The sequence below is a fragment of the Babylonia areolata genome, chromosome 4 (assembly GCF_041734735.1).
Source record: "Babylonia areolata isolate BAREFJ2019XMU chromosome 4, ASM4173473v1, whole genome shotgun sequence".
NCBI classification, from domain to species: Eukaryota; Metazoa; Mollusca; class Gastropoda; order Neogastropoda; family Buccinidae; genus Babylonia; species Babylonia areolata.
The window spans coordinates 14,680,380-14,696,376 of record NC_134879.1 but is presented as its reverse complement, the minus strand read 5'-3'; the positions used below and the strand labels follow the sequence as shown (position 1 = coordinate 14,696,376).

The 15,997-nt window shown below is 39.0% G+C and overlaps 1 protein-coding gene across 1 annotated transcript in view; it reads left to right on the top strand.

The window, feature by feature from the left end:
- Positions 1-13,744, top strand: part of LOC143280888 (spectrin beta chain, non-erythrocytic 5-like) — a 355,560-nt gene extending 341,816 nt beyond the window's left edge. Inside the window, exons 85-88 of the mRNA XM_076585640.1 lie at positions 5,018-5,302; positions 5,588-5,653; positions 7,857-7,879; positions 9,880-13,744. Of these exons, the coding sequence (XP_076441755.1) occupies positions 5,018-5,302; positions 5,588-5,653; positions 7,857-7,879; positions 9,880-10,062 (557 nt within the window). The 3' untranslated portion in view covers positions 10,063-13,744. The remainder of the gene's footprint in view (positions 1-5,017; positions 5,303-5,587; positions 5,654-7,856; positions 7,880-9,879) is intronic.
- Positions 13,745-15,997: the final 2,253 nt, after the last annotated feature.

The following is a 15,997-nucleotide window of genomic DNA, read 5'->3' as shown; positions in this document are numbered from 1 at the left end:
TAGAGATTTTGCAGTAATGTTGAAGCACAAAGGGGTTATGTAGAATAATGATGTATGCATCTGGGGGATCAGTTGTGTTGTGAAGTAGGTATGCAAAAACTGGCTTTTATTATGCAGCATTTTCTTTCTTATTGTCAGTCTCTAGCTCTAGTGTGCCCTCCCCTCTTCCCCCTCCCTCCTCCTCCTCCATCCCACCCTGCTTCCCTCCCCCACCCACCCCACCCCTGCCCCCCATCACCTCCCTTCCTCCCCCCTCTCCTCCCCATCAACTTCCCTCCGTTTCACCAGCTGCCATCGTCTGTCCGTCCCAAGAAGTGCCAGAAGTGAAAGCAGATGGAGTGCAGTATATGGAGACCTTCATTCCTAATGCTTTATTTACCGAGTCTGAAGGCGTGTGGGGAGAATCTTAACAAGATGTTGAGGTGGCTGTGATGACTGAGATGTTTAATTTCACTGCGTTGGAGGATCTAGCCACAGTAGATCATATTTGAGAAAATGGAAAAAATTAACTTCTTGTATGCAGGGACATGTACAGATGACATGCAAATCTGAGTTATCTGGCTTATGCTGATGTTTTGAATGCCATTTCGTTAGGAGAGGTATGATTATCAGTTATGAAGAACAAAGTAACTGGTTTAACTTTAGTAATTTGGAAAATGAAAGAGAAGAGGTCACAAATAAAAATAATGGTCTTCGAAGAGAAAGGCAATTTGTTCTAAGTGGATGGAGGCTATTTTGGAAACCATTTGTATCAGAGGAAATTACCTGTTTATTCTATTGTTATTATAGTTTTATGTAAAGAGGTTGTATATATTTTGTTCTCGTAAGTATTTTGGCATTTATATCTCTGTTTTTCAACATGTTTACGGAGTTTTGATTATTGTTTCTACTTGTACAGTGAAAATATGTTGTAAAATGGATGGTAATGTGGCTGCTAAAATAAAAATGAACAAGAACAACAACACTTGATTATGTTGAGGTGGGTGAGGGAATGTGACAAAATATCTTTTCACAGAAACACAGTTGTGTGCATTTTTACCATTTTTTTTCCTTCATTTCTCTTTTCCTGACAGTTTTCGTAACAAATGCATTGGAAATCATAGTTTACCGTTAGCCTTGACTTACACTGATGTCAAAGTGTAGTGCCGTGTAACCTTCAAACCCACATCTTCAGTCAGTAATGTTACACAAGACTGGATCTCAGATCACTATCATTTGTTTACTTCCTCATTCAGTGACTGTTACAGGTGACAAAAAATGGTGGTGTTTCCATTTGCACTGTTGCATAGAGCTCACATTCCAGTATCAGTTTTGATTTGTCTCTTGATGAATGACAGGCAAAATTCTTTTCTTGACAGCTAACCTTTTTTTTTTTTTTATTATTTAGACATAAAGCATAATAAAAAAACAAAACAAAAAAAAAACAGCACCTCATCATCAAGAAAAGGCTTGCATACAAAGATGTGAAAATGGCTGAAAAAAGCAGGTATGTGGAAGAATATGCCACCAGTTTATGTTCTCTGTACCATTTACAGTAGTCACAAGTATGGAGACATACATATTGTGTGTGTGTGTGTGTGAAAGAGGGAGAGAGCGAGTTGAGACAGTGTGACAGCTTTATTGGGTGTGAATTGCTTGCCGGAGCATGAGAGAATATGGTTAGTCTGAAGGTGAATTGAATCTCCATCAGTACAGTTGAATGGCTGACAGAATCTGCATTGCTTGTAGAGTAAACAGTGAGCATGGGGTCTGCTGAACTTGGAAACTGGATACTTTTTTTCCCTCCCCCCTATTCCTATTTCCTGTTTCTGTTTCACCTTGATATTCTACCACTCTTCTAGCCGCGGTTCCTGCCCCGTTTCATTGGGTATATCGAGTATATTATCTTGGATGTTCTGGTCAGTTTAAAAGGAAATGTTTTGATTTCCTTTTTGCATGGGATCATCATGTTTACAAACTTTTTTTATGATTTCCTTCTGCATTCTACCCATCTTATCCCTCCCACCTTTTTTTTTTTTTTTAATTAATTAATTTATTTTTATAGTCATTTTCAAGTATAGTTTGATCCAGATGTTTTGATCTCCCAATTTTTTGTTTTGTTTTCGTCTCCGATCTTATTCCTCCTCATTCTCTTTGTTGCAAAAGCTGCAGACAACTCTTAACGCAAATGTTCCAGTTTCATTCAGTTTGGTTTGTAAGGTGTGTTCTTTTCACCTCACCTCAGTATGTACACGTGTCGTAGTTAACAAATTAATTTTAACGTGTGCAGTTGTTTCAGTCCAAGTTTCCTATATTTCTATGAAGTATAAAAGAGTTCAATTGGACAGCCTTGTATTGTTTAGAAATAAGATTTGTTTATGATCGTTATCATCATCATTATTTTTGTTATTATTTTCAGTGTTGTTGTTAATTAGTTGAATGTAAACACTTGACATCTCTTCATGTTGTATTATTGATGTTGTAAATGTGGTGCTGTAACTGTGCTGGATCTAACCACATAACAATTTTCCCACCAGTTTCTCTGTGCAGAGAAAGCATTAGAATGATAACCGCTCTTCTTAGCTCTGCCTGGAATACACTCCTCTTTTCTCGGATCCAAAGTCACCTCTTTTTATTGACCTGCAGCAAGTCACACAAAACTGTGATAATTATATAGATGAATGTCTGCTATGGAACTGACAGTTTGTCTTCTGCATGCACCATTTTTGTTTGTTAGTTTTGATGCCAGATCTTTAAAGTGGCAGTGTTTTTTGTTTCATGAAAGTGATGTACTCTTCTGCAGTAGCTGTTCTTAGTTTCTAGCACACGTGCCACTTTATTTTATTTCATTTTATCTTGTTTTTATCCTTTCCAGCTTTCTGTATCCTTTGTTTTCATAGATTTTTTTTTTTCCATCATGCAGCACCTTCTTTCTTTTTTCTCTTTTTAAAAAAAATTTATTTATTTAATATTTTATTTTATTTTATTTTTTTTACAACACATTACAAATGAATTACATATAAAGCAGTGGCGTTTTAAGTACTTGTGAAAGGCCGGTGATGCACATTGTGTTGTGTGATGCAGAACGACAGGTATGCTGCTGTGTGCTTGTAACAAAGCCAGCTGTCGATGGGCTTCAGTCTTCTGTGGCTTTCCTCTGGTCGCCCTTCAGAGTCGTACGCTGTAGTAGCGTTCTTGTGGAAAATGTGTAACGTTGAACAAGCTTACTCTGCTTGTTTGCTTTTTTTTTTTTAATAATTATTATTATGTCTGAGTAGTTGGCATTTATGCATGTTTGGAGTCTTTATGTCACAAGCAAAGTGAGGTTTCATACAGTCGCTGATGTTTTCAGGCTTTAAGACACTATGGCGTTAAACTGATCCAGTTGTATGTCCAGGAAGTTTATTGGCAAAGATGAAATATTTCGTATGAAAATGAACTGACTCCAAACTGAGGAATTTTTTGCAGACTTTAGCTGGAATAATAACTGACTCAACAGTCTGTTGATCACCTGTAGCCTGTGACCCAACATTGTGCGTGAGACAGAGAGGAAGGGAGAGAGGGGGGGAAAAAATCATGTAGAAAAACCAGAGTGCTAACAGTGGTTCTACTTCAAAGATGTTTGTGCTGGGTGTGTAGGTTTTAAGGGGTTGCTTAGCTGTGTTTATAAATGGATCTTTGGAAAAGTTTGGTCACAAGTACAGCTGTTTCATAATGCGTCTGTCTGAACATGCTGTCATGGTACAGGTAGCACTATAGGGATTGAAGCATGACCAGAAGGAAGTGTTCAATTGTAAATGAAAAAAAAAAAAAAAAAAAAAGAAGAAGGAAAAAAAGCCTGTTTCCAAAATCTTGATGGGTTTCTTTTATTTACTTGTGTGCTTTAGCTGATGAGAAACACATAAGCAGCAGTCGCTAGAAATTGTGGGCCTTTGTGGTGCAAGAGTTATTGTTCTTTTATTTTGTTACAGATCTATATTTACAGTGGGTTTTATGATTTCCTGTATACTCTATATGTTCAGTTGAGACAGGTTTTTATTGTGTCATAGTCATGCAGTAGACCTTCAGTGATTGATTTTTAAGTGACAGATCAATGGAGAGTAATGAATCATGTTGTTGTATTTATGTTTTCAACACACCTGTCCTGTCTTCAGTTTCATTCAGTCTCTCTTCTGCTTTTTCAGTTTTATGGTCATTGTTCTTTATAAGCAGTTTCATGATGTCGGTGTTGTGTTTGCATTTGATTTGTTTGCTTCTCTTTGTTTTTGTTCTTTTGCTATCATTGTGTGTGTGTGTGTTTGTGTGTGTGTGTGTGTGTGAGTGCGTGCGTGTGTGTGTGTGTGTGTGTGTGTTTCTGAAATCAGTAACCAGTATCACATTCACTCTTTCTCTCTTTGAACATTCTTTCTTCTTTGCGGTCCTTTTTCTCTCTCTGTCTCTCTCTCTCTTTCTCTCTCTCTCCCCCTCTCTTTCTCTATCTCCATCTCTCTCTCTCTCTCCATCATTCCTTCCCTCTCTGTCTCACACTTTCTCTGTTTGTCTGTCTGTCTCTTCGTTCCATCCTGAACAATCTTAGCCAGTCGTCTATCTTTCAGAGATCTTGCTCCTTGCTCAAACTGGTGTGTCTGTCACATTGCAGATGGACACACACGCACACACACACACACACACACACACACACACATCTTGAACACTGTCACCATCACACTGTTGTAATGTATGACATGCATGTTGAGTGTAATGTTGTGTGTGACGTGCTTTCTTGTTGTCGTATGTGTGTGTGTTTGTGTGCGCATGTATGTAGATCAGTGTTTGAACATCTGGTCGGACGTCTGTGCAGGATTACGCATTAAGTTACCATTTCAGTGTTTAAATGCATGTTTTACATATTGTACGGCGCAGTTCAGATATTTAACATGAGGGAAAAGGCACAAAAGTAGACTGGAATTATATCATCATTATTTTTTTTCCTTTTATTATTATTATCACCATTATCACATACCCGTCAACAACAACCACTCTCTCCCGCCCCTCACAGCCCAGGAACCGTCGGACCACTCCAGCCGCGGTGGGTCAGAGAGCCCCCAGCGCGAGCAGAGCCCTCCCCCACCCCCTCCCTCGCACCCCTTGCCGGCCGAGACGCCCCCTGCTCGCATGGCTCCCTTAGTGGAGGCCAGGCACAGCCGTGAAGTGGAGGGCTGGGACTACAGGGCGGGCAGAGAGTCGCCCAAGGCGTCTCCGAGGCAGTCGTCTCCCCGGGTGGCGGCGCGGGAAGAGGGTGGACACAATCGGACCGGTAGCCTCCCCTCCTCCAGCTACTCGGGTGAGTGGAGGGAAAGAAAGTTGCTTTTTTTTTTGGAGGGGGGGAGGATTATGGTTTTAATTTATTGCAAGTGTTAACCTTCTTCTTGTTTTTCTAGTTGTTTCATTGTTATGAATGTTAAACCTCTTCTCCTGCTCCTCCTCCTCCTCCTTCTTCTTCTTTGTCTGGTTCTGTGGTTTAATTGCTATAAGTGTTCACCCTCCTTCTTCTTCTTCTTCTTCTACTTCTTTGTTTGATTGCTATAAATGTCAACCTCTTCCTTCTTCTCCTCCTTTTTCTCCCCAGATGAAGACTATGGACCCAGAAGCTCGTCATTTGAAGACAGCACTGTAGGCGCTGATCATGACAGAGGTAAGTGTTTCCAAGTGTCTTGTTTTATGCATGGTGATTTTATTCACAAAGCATGACCACACTCACAACATACATACACACACTCGCACTCACACTCACACTTGTACGCACACATACACAACACACGGATATAGATAGATAGACATATATATATATAATAAAGATATATATTGAATGATGTATGTGATTTATAGACATACACATATATAGATATATACATGTGAATGTTAATATATCGAGACAGATAGGTGGATAGAGATATTTTGATTTGTGTGTGTACAAGGAAACATACTTCACATTAGTAAGCTCACATGCACAATTTTCCCAATGCTCGTATGACCATAGAAATAGACTGCTCTGAGATTAGCAGTTTTTAATTTAGATTTGCGCTTGTTCCCAGGTATCTTTGCCTTCGTGGTTTCACATTTATTGTTTAAGATGAAAGCAAAATGATACAGTGAACAAAGAAAGAAGGCTTTTTTTTCAATGGCTTTTCTATGTATCTGATGGGGAAAAAGAAATTCTGGTACAAGTGAAATACTGTGAAAAAGCAAGATTTATGAATTTTTATCCAGTTTTGTCAGAAAGTTATTTGGAGCCTCAGAGGGTTGGGTTCTAGTTTAGATAACGAGGACGTTTCTCCACAGATATTTAACAACAACATAAATGTGGCCGTGTTATGAAGCGAGTGGTATTATTATTACACAGGGGACGGTAACAAAGAATTAATAATGGTTGATTTACTGAACTAAAGGATAGAAAAGATCCATGCATGGGCCCAGAGACATACAGACGGCTTACAAAAGTGGCGTCGCCTGACAGGATAAAGATCCATCACGAAATAGATCCAAAATTATATTTCTTTTAATGTTTCAAGTTCTTTTATCCAAATTAAATTCATCCATAAATCACAGCCCTTTACCACCAAGAGTACTTTGTTACAACTTGGCGCTTGTGAGCAAGGATGTTTTAGTTCTTTAAATCTCATATGAATTAAAGCCCCTTACCACTACCTCTATCACATAAAAAACAAGAGGCAAAGCCTTCAAGACTCACTTGTGCTTCACGCTTTATCCTGTAAAGGAATCATTAGGAGGAAAAAAAAGAGATTTTAAAAATGGTTGAAAAGTGCTCTGTATTAAATATGATGGATAAGCTTGGGAGAAGAAAAAAGAAAAGAAAAGAAAAAAAAAATGTAATGTTTAAGATGAGAAAGATCAGTTTAAAGCAAATTAAGTCCCCTAGCATTAATTACAGAGTAATTTCCCTTTTTTACTATCTGCACCAAAACATTTGCAAAATAAATAAAACTTCCATGCTTAGCAAAAGAAGTTCCTGTTTGAACAAAAAATGATAATAATGACTGCTCTTGTTATTGTGTCAGAATATCAGATCAAAGTGCCAAGTTTAGAGAATGCAAAAAATATAAATGTAACAGTAAATGCAGTTTGCATATAATTAGGCTTCATTTTTTTGTGCCCATCCCAGAGGTGCAATATTGTTTTAAACAAGATGACTGGAAAGAACTGAATTTTTATGCCTAATTTGGTGTCAACTGACAAAGTATTTGCAGAGAAAATGTCAATGTTAAAGTTTACCACGGACACACACACACACACACACAGAGACAGACAACCGAACACCAGGTTAAAACATAGACTCACTTTGTTTACACAAGTGAGTCAAAAAAAAAAAAAAAAAAAAAAAAATGTGAGTGTAACCCATGGCAGAAAATGCAGCAGTTGTTTCCAGGCAAACCAGACCGGCACTCTGGGGCATGCGTTAGGCATCTGTTCTTTACTTCTTTTTTTTTTTCTTTTTTTTTCAGAGCAGATGTCGTATATATATATATATATATGGGTCAGTCTGCATGTTGTGATACCCCCGAGAAACTGAAACTGTTGGCAAGGGGGGTTGGGGGGGGGGGGGGGGGAGGCTGAAGGTTAGGGGACATCGACAGTCTTGGACTCTCCACTGTGTTTTGAGTAATTCTTGAATTATATTTATTAACTTCTTTTTGTTGTTGATACGTCATATTGCAAGTTATTATTGCAAATTCCACAGGTCCAGCAAAAATGCAGATTGTTGCTGCAACCTAGAATGTAATCTTCATGTTGTTTTTTGCTTGAGCTTGCAGTTTTGTTAAGTTTTGATTAATCTGGTTTTTTTTCTTCTTTTTTTTTTCTTCTTTTTTTCTCCCCAGATTATGGACATGATGATTCACAGGTGGGTGTATTTTACTTTTTGTCGAAGTATTTTGATCAATGATAAGAGTTTGAAAAATATGCTTTGTTCACCCTTTTTTTTTTTTTTTTTTTTTTGAGTGCCCAGAATGAAAATTTCCGCCCACTTCCAGTGTGCAAAAAAAGTGCTGCAGGATGGAAATTTCCACCCGTGTCATTGTAGGAATGTTCATACCACAAAATAATTAAATTAATGTGAAGTTGCCTTAATTGATTTGTGTGCCCATTTTCCTTTCAGAAAATTATAGGTTGTGTAAGCTTTTATGTAGTGGTTGGCATGCTAGATTTTAAATTTTTTTTATTTATATAATCATAACTCCCTGTGACCAAGACATCCCTTTACAAATAGATTTCACTAAGCATAAAATAGGCTTGGCACTGAAAGGGTTAAACAGGGGAATAAGAAGGAAATAATCTTTGCCAGATAAATACTGGCATTCAAAATCAGTCATTGGTAGGTTTCAGCAGGTGTGGCTACAGTTCCATCTGCACATATTAGATAAAACAAAAATTCTGGACTGAAAATGCATACTCATGTGATTTAAAAAAAAAAAAAAAAATTTTTTTGTTATTATTATTTTTTGTTGTTGTCATTTTAATAATTCATTCTACAGGGTTGACAAATCTGTCATTTTAGATCTTCCACAAAGAGTATCAGTATCAAATGAAAAAGCCATTTCTTGGTCGTATGTAGTCAGTCAGCTACTTAAACAGTCTCTGTCAGACAGCAGTAACAGAGTGATTTAGACAAATTTCATCAGTTGATGCTGAGCCAATCTCATTCGTGAATTTTTTATCCAAATTTTGTCCCATACATTCACTCTCAGAACTTACGTGTGTGTTTGAAAGAGAGATGAAGAAAAAAAGAAAAGTTTGATTGTTAATTCTGTTTATCTGATTTTGATGTGCTCTTCAGAGATAAAGAAAATAAAGTTTTGCTGTTAATTCTGTTTTCATGTACTCTTGAGAGATTTTTATCCAAATTTTGTCACATACATTCACTCTCAGAACTTACGTGTGTGTTTGAAAGAGAGATGAAGAAAAAAGAAAAGTTTGATTGTTAATTCTGTTTATCTGATTTTGATGTGCTCTTCAGAGATAAAGAAAATAAAGTTTTGCTGTTAATTCTGTTTTCATGTACTCTTGAGAGATAAGAGGCCAAAAAAAAAAAAAAAAAAAAGAAAAGAAAAAAAAAGTGAATTCAGTTAATATGCTTTGATGTTCTTTTGAGAGAGATTGATAAAATGAATGTTTGTTGTTAATTCTGCTTATCTGTTTTCATATGCTCTTTGAATTCTTTTTTTTTTCTTTTCTTTTTTTTTAATATCTTTCATCAAGTTCTTTTTATCTGTTTTCATGTGAACTTTCAGTTCTTTTTCTTCTCCTTTCTTCTTTGTTTGAGGGCTGTGTGACTCCAACGTTCATTCATATACCTGAGTGGGCTTTCACGAGTATGATCGTTTTTACCCCTGCCATGTAGGCAGTCATACTCCATTTTCGAGAGAGGGTGGGGGTGCATGACAGCTATTTCCTTGTTTCCATAGCTCACCAGATGCCGACATGGATTACAGGGTCTTTAAGGGGCATGTTTAATCTTCTGCATGCATATACACACAACGATGGTTCAGTTTCTCGCAGGTCTGCACATCTTTTGACTTTGGAGATTGGAAGAAACTCCACCTTTTTACCCACCAGGCGCCGTAACCAGGATTCGAACCTGGGACCCTCAGATTGAAAGTCCCAACGCAGAACCTACTTGGCTGTTGCGCCTTCCTCTTGGATTTCAATATATTTATTCAAAATTCTGTTGATCTGTTTTCACACACTCTTTAAATTCAATATTTTTCTTCTGTCGTTTATCAAAATTCTGTTGATCTGTTTCATGCCTTCATTAGATTCAGTATTTGTCAGTCTTTCACCAAAGTGAGTGTGTCAGTAGTGGCAGACAATGAAAGCGTTACATTGCTGGCAATTGTGTGACAGGTGATGCGAAGGTCCACATTACCGGCGTCTGCCTCCGGAGGTCGTCCCATGTCGGATGCCAGTCTGGAGGACAAACACGAAAAGAAAAAAGGTCACAGTGTGTTTGGGTTCCTGAAGAAGAAAAAGGACAAAGACCCGCACCGAGAATCAAAAAAGGAGAAAGACAGAGCTACGCACGTGTAACCTTTTGTTTGGATTTTTTCCCTTTTCGTTTTTGTTGTTGTTTTTTCATTGAAGCCTGCCTCAGCGCTGCAATGGTAGTGTCAAGGAATGGGTAAGAGAAGGAGATCAGTTGTATGACATGTCCGATTTTTTTTGTACAGTATTGTGATTTTTACGCAACAATTTTCCTTGTTGATTGATGAACTGTGAGTAGGAAAATATGCAGATTGGTTGGAGAACCTTTGTTATGCTGTTTAGTACATAACTAGGCTCTAAAAGCAGTGCTTTGAATTTGTTGGACTGTGTCAATAAGAAATAGAGGGATGAGTTTTTGCTTCACTGGAAGCTTTGTTCATTGACATCATGTGCTAACATGTGTTCAGATGTGTACAGTGTCATCACTTCACCATGTAGCGTTATATTCAATTAGTTATTCTAACTGCAGACAAAAAGAGAAAGGACATCAGTATAAGAATGGTTGGCTCTTTTCAAATAATAGTGATGTTTTTGAGATGAACAAAAGTGAAAGAAAAAGCCAGGATAATATTTGTACATGGCTCGGCTTTAGTTTAGTGTTACCATTGAATAGTGCTGGGAAGGACAGTGATAAATTATTCTGATGGCAACTGTTGTTCTTTTGCTCTTTCGTCCAACATAACTGTGCCTTTCGCGGATTGCTTATTTTGATAGAATCATGTTTTACTTAATTCAGCCACATTCCATCCAGTTGACATGATCAACATCTTTGTGCAAGGTTTGTGCTGCTCCAATCAGAACTTCAAAACGAAAAAGAGAGTCTGCTGATGTTTGTATGCCCTGGTGATCATTGGTGATGCCAGTTTTTGGTTGTCAGAGGCTACAGATTGGATGTGTGGTGCAGAAAGAGGGCAAGGTATTCTTGGTACAAGGAGGGGTTCTCATAGGACTTTGTCATCTCATCAACCTTGTCTCCAGCCTGTAGAATTCCATTGTTAATGATGGTGACTTTGTCAACAATATTACATGATTGCTTTGCCAGTGAGTCCTTTTTGGGGGTTCTTATTATTAACACAGTACTGACAGAAAAGCATTCCATCGGAAAACCATCACTTTTGATGCATTATTTTTAGCTTTATAACATTCTTGCTTGATTGTGGTTTGGAGGTCATGCGGAAAAACAGCTGAGTCCATGACATTTTGATACTTTCATTTTTGTTGGTTTTTGATATACTTATTCACTTATTCAGTATTTATTTCATGTTAGTCATTCTGCATTTACTGCATTAGCCAGGAGTGAGTTGCTGCTTTCAAGTTGTTCATTTGCAAGATGGTTTGTGATGGTGATTTTCATTAGATATTGAGAATTGTTCATTGATGTAGCTGGGGGTTTTGTTGTTGTTTTCTTTTATCATGCATTTACACAAATTAATGCCCTTCTGTCTTCCATGTTGTTGAACATTTTGAAATGAATGTTTTAAGTGAATGTGACTTGGCCTGCATAATGACCTATTATCGGGAGTTGTGATTAAATTGAATGGATTTATCCCTCTGGAATAATGCACATGAGTGCAAGATTGTTGAATAGTTAGTGACCACAGATAAAGCATAATGTGCAATGGGATTAAGTGGATTGTTCTTTTGACAAAAGCAAATAATGGACAAAGGAATCAGTAAAAGCAAAAATAAAGAAACACACACACACACATACACACACACTAACCATTTCAATCAAGAAAAGAAATAACTCTTTGGGCTGTTATGATAAGTCTGCAGAATTATTTCTTGTTAAGTCTGTATTTATCTGTCTATTTGTTGGTTGTTGTTTTTTTTTGTTGTTTTTTTAATGCCATTGAACAAAAGAATACACAAAACGGGAGCCACCAGAATCTTGTTTAACCACATGATCATGACATGCCCATGTCACTGCAAATTGCATAATAAAAGCTTTGAATAAACCTTTCCCTGTAACATGAGCTAAATGCATATACCTGTCCTTGAAGTTCCACTTAAATGGTAAATATACGTTTAAACTTTGTGATTTTTTTTTGTTTTTTTTTTTGTTAAGATCACATGTACTTCACTGTTGTGGGCAGTCATATACACATGTTATGGTTGGAGTTCTGATTCATATTTTTTCACCTCAAAATTTGGAACCGGTTTACCAATTTCTTGGTTGTGTGTTTGGGGAATGTGAAGCTTATTTTTTTGTGTGTGGAAAGTACAGCCATGAACACATTGTTTCTTCTTCTTTTTTTTTTCCTTTTTTTTCTATTTTGCTCTTTAGAAATTCAGGTCGGAGGTGGTATCTAACTTCTATGGAATGGAACTTCATTGTCATATCTTTGTATCTGGTGCTAATACTGTTGGAGTTCAGTTGTTAGACTGCTTATGTCCGTTGCTTTGCTAACTTCATTACATTTAGTAATACTACTATAGAATGTTAAGGGGACAAGACTTTATTTTGGCCAGCTTTTTTTTTTCCCCCCATGGTTTAACTGTGAATGAAGTTCTGTTACCTGCTTGTAAACTGGACTCCTGTTTTTTTGCACTTTGCTTTTTAGTGTAGAGATTTATAAGCTTCAGTAGCAGTTGTGTTTTTCCCCCCTCTGCTTTGGTTTAGTATTAGGGGGCAAATGTTGGGTCCTGTCTTTCTGTGCTGAGCCACGGACACAGTGGATATGAATTCATTGTCCCCATGGCTACAGAAAGCATTGGGGCCTTTGACCTATTTTTGAAAACCTGATTTTGCTGAAATAGCAGTGTATGATATATATATATATATATATATATATATATTCTGCTATTTTTTTTTAGGTATATGTATATATACATGCACACTTCTTAGACTATTGATGAGTTTAAAATGTGAAAAACAGTGTCTCTTGCGGTTTCCAAGAATCACAAAATCAGATGTGCCAAGAATATTCCCGTGACAGTTGTCATTTTCAACCCACCAGAACTGTACATGCGTCTTACTGAACATTTTCGCAACGTGAAAAAAAAAAAAAAAGTTTTCCCCAAACTTCATGTACTCATTGCTTTCTGATTTTTGCACAAAAAAAAAAGAATCAGATATTTTAACATCAGATTATATAGGCTTTACACTGGCTTAAGTGAATTGTCCACAATCGTTCTACAGTACACACACACACACAAAAAAGCATTGAACAAATCGAGTGGGGCTGTAATTCAAGGAAGCAGTGTGTGCACCCTCTGTCGATAATGCTGCATGAAATTGTTGCCAGTAGTTTGATGACATGTTTGCCTTTGCACTGTTTCATTTTGGTAATTCATGCAATATATGTTGCTGTAAAATTTACACGGAAGTAACTCTTTTGTGGGAGAGTGGAGAGATATAGGGTTTATGTTTTCAGGTGGTTGTTCTTTTTTTTTTCTTTTTTTTTTCTATAATATTCTTGCTTTTTTTGCTCAGGATCAGATGAATGTGAAGGATGTTTACATGTCTTTCTCCGTACCATCCACAAGTATAAGAGGGACCAGTCTTGAGAGAGTGGTCTTTATTCCACTCGAGGTGATTTGAATTCTGTTTCTGTATGTGTATAAACAGATCAATATTTTGATAACTTGTGACCATGCAAAGGTATTGAAGCATATAATGTGTCTCAACAGAGGTCATGTGTAACATTTATATACTTATAGCTACTTATTTACCTATACATTGTACGTTAATGCAAGTTCTAAATTAAAGTATGTCAAAATGGAATCATGTCTGTGCGAGCATTTGTGTTCATCAGCAGTTTAACCTGATTAGACTTATTCTGTTTTGTTCACTGCACATTATGAACATGCATCGACACAGTCATCTTGCTTTCATGCGGGAGCATGTTGACACTCCATGGTGTCGATACTCCCCCGTACTTGTGTGTGTGTGTGTGTGTGTGGTGGTGGTGGTGGTGGTGTTGTCATTGTCGTTGTTGTCTTCTTCCAATTCTTCTTCTTCAGTTTAGCGTCTTTTAGCCATAGGTGTTATTTGACAAAGGTAGGGAGAAAAGACGACTACTGGTCGATCCTTCGTGTAACTGCGCAGTCAGTGATGAGTGAAATTCATTAAATTTATGTTTGATTGCAAATCTTGAGATGATTTGAGAAGTACTGTTTGAGCTTCTACAAGGCAGCGAGCCCACACAACAGCGGGCCCCAACGCACAAGTCACTGACGCACTCAACTCTGAAGGCGGACGGCTGGTATGAAGAGAACACATACATCATTCCACAGCAACACATCTTTTATCAAGCAGAAAGCATTATCAGTCATAAATATATACCTACATCTGTATTTGACTGTTTTTGGATCTTTGTGAGAGGGACTATTGAGCCGGGGGAGTATCGACACTGGGGAGTATCTACATGGGGGGAGTATCGACACAGGGGAGTATTGACATGAGGGAGTATCGACATGGGGGAGTATCAACACATGGGGGAGTATCGACATGAGGGAGTATCGACATGAGGGAGTATCGACATGAGGGAGTATAGACACCGGGGAGTATCGACATGAGGGAGTATCGACATGAGGGAGTATAGACACCGGGGAGTATCGACATGAGGGAGTATCAACATGAGGGAGTATAGACACCGGGGAGTATTGACACAGGGAGTATCGCTACACGGGGGAGTATCTACACGAGGGAGTATCGACACCGGGGGAGTATCAACATGAGGGAGTGTCAACATGAGGGAGTATAGACACCGGGGAGTATCGACATGAGGGAGTATAGACACCGGGGAGTATTGACACAGGGAGTATCGCTACACGGGGGAGTATCTACACGAGGGAGTATCGACACCGGGGGAGTATCAACATGAGGGAGTGTCGACACAGGGAGTATCAACACATGGGGGAGTATCAACATGAGGGAGTATCGACATGGGGGAGTATCGACATGAGGGAGTATCAACACAGGGAGTATCAACACAGGGGAGTATCCACATGGGGGAGTATCGACACGAGGGAGTATTGACACGAGGGAGTATCGACACAGGGAGTATCAAAACACGGGGGAGTATTGACACAAGGGAGTATCGACACGGAGTATCAACACATAGGAGTATCGACACGTGGGAGTATCGACATGTAGGAGTATCGACTCAGGGGGAGCATGGACACAGGGGAGTATCGACACGGGGGAGTACCGACACACGGGGGAGTATTGACACGGGGGAGTATTGACATGAGGGAGTATCGACACATGGGGAGTATCGACACGGGGGGGTATCGACATGGGGGAGTATCGACACAGGGGAGTATCGACATGGGGGAGTATCGACACAGGGGAGTATCGACATGGGGAGTATCGACATAGGGGAGTATCTGACTGGAGTATCGACACGGGGAAGTATCGCCACAGGGGAGTATCGACACGGGGGAGTATCTGACTGGAGTATTGACACGGGAGAGTATCTGACTGGAGTATCGACACGGGGGAGTATCGACACGGAGGAGTATCTGACTGGAGTATCGACACGGGGGAGTATCGACACAGGAGAGTATCTGACTGGAGTACTGACACGGGGGAGATTCTGACTGGAGTATTGACACGAGGGAGTATCGACACGGGGGAGTATCTGACTGGAGTATCGACACGGGGGAGTATTGACACGGGGGAGTATCTGACTGGAGTATTGACACGGGGGAGTATCGACACGAGGGAGTATCTGACTGGAGTATTGACACGGGGGAGATTCTGACTGGAGTATTGACACGAGGGAGTATCGACACGGGGGAGTATCGACACAGGAGAGTATCTGACTGGAGTATTGACACGGGGGAGATTCTGACTGGAGTATTGACACGAGGGAGTATCGACACGGGGAGTATCTGACTGGAGTATCGACACGGGGGAGTATCTGACTGGAGTATTGACACGGGGGAGTATCTGACTGGAGTATCGACACGGGGGAGTATCTGACTGGAGTATTGACACGGGGGAGTATCTGACTGGAGTATTGACACGGGG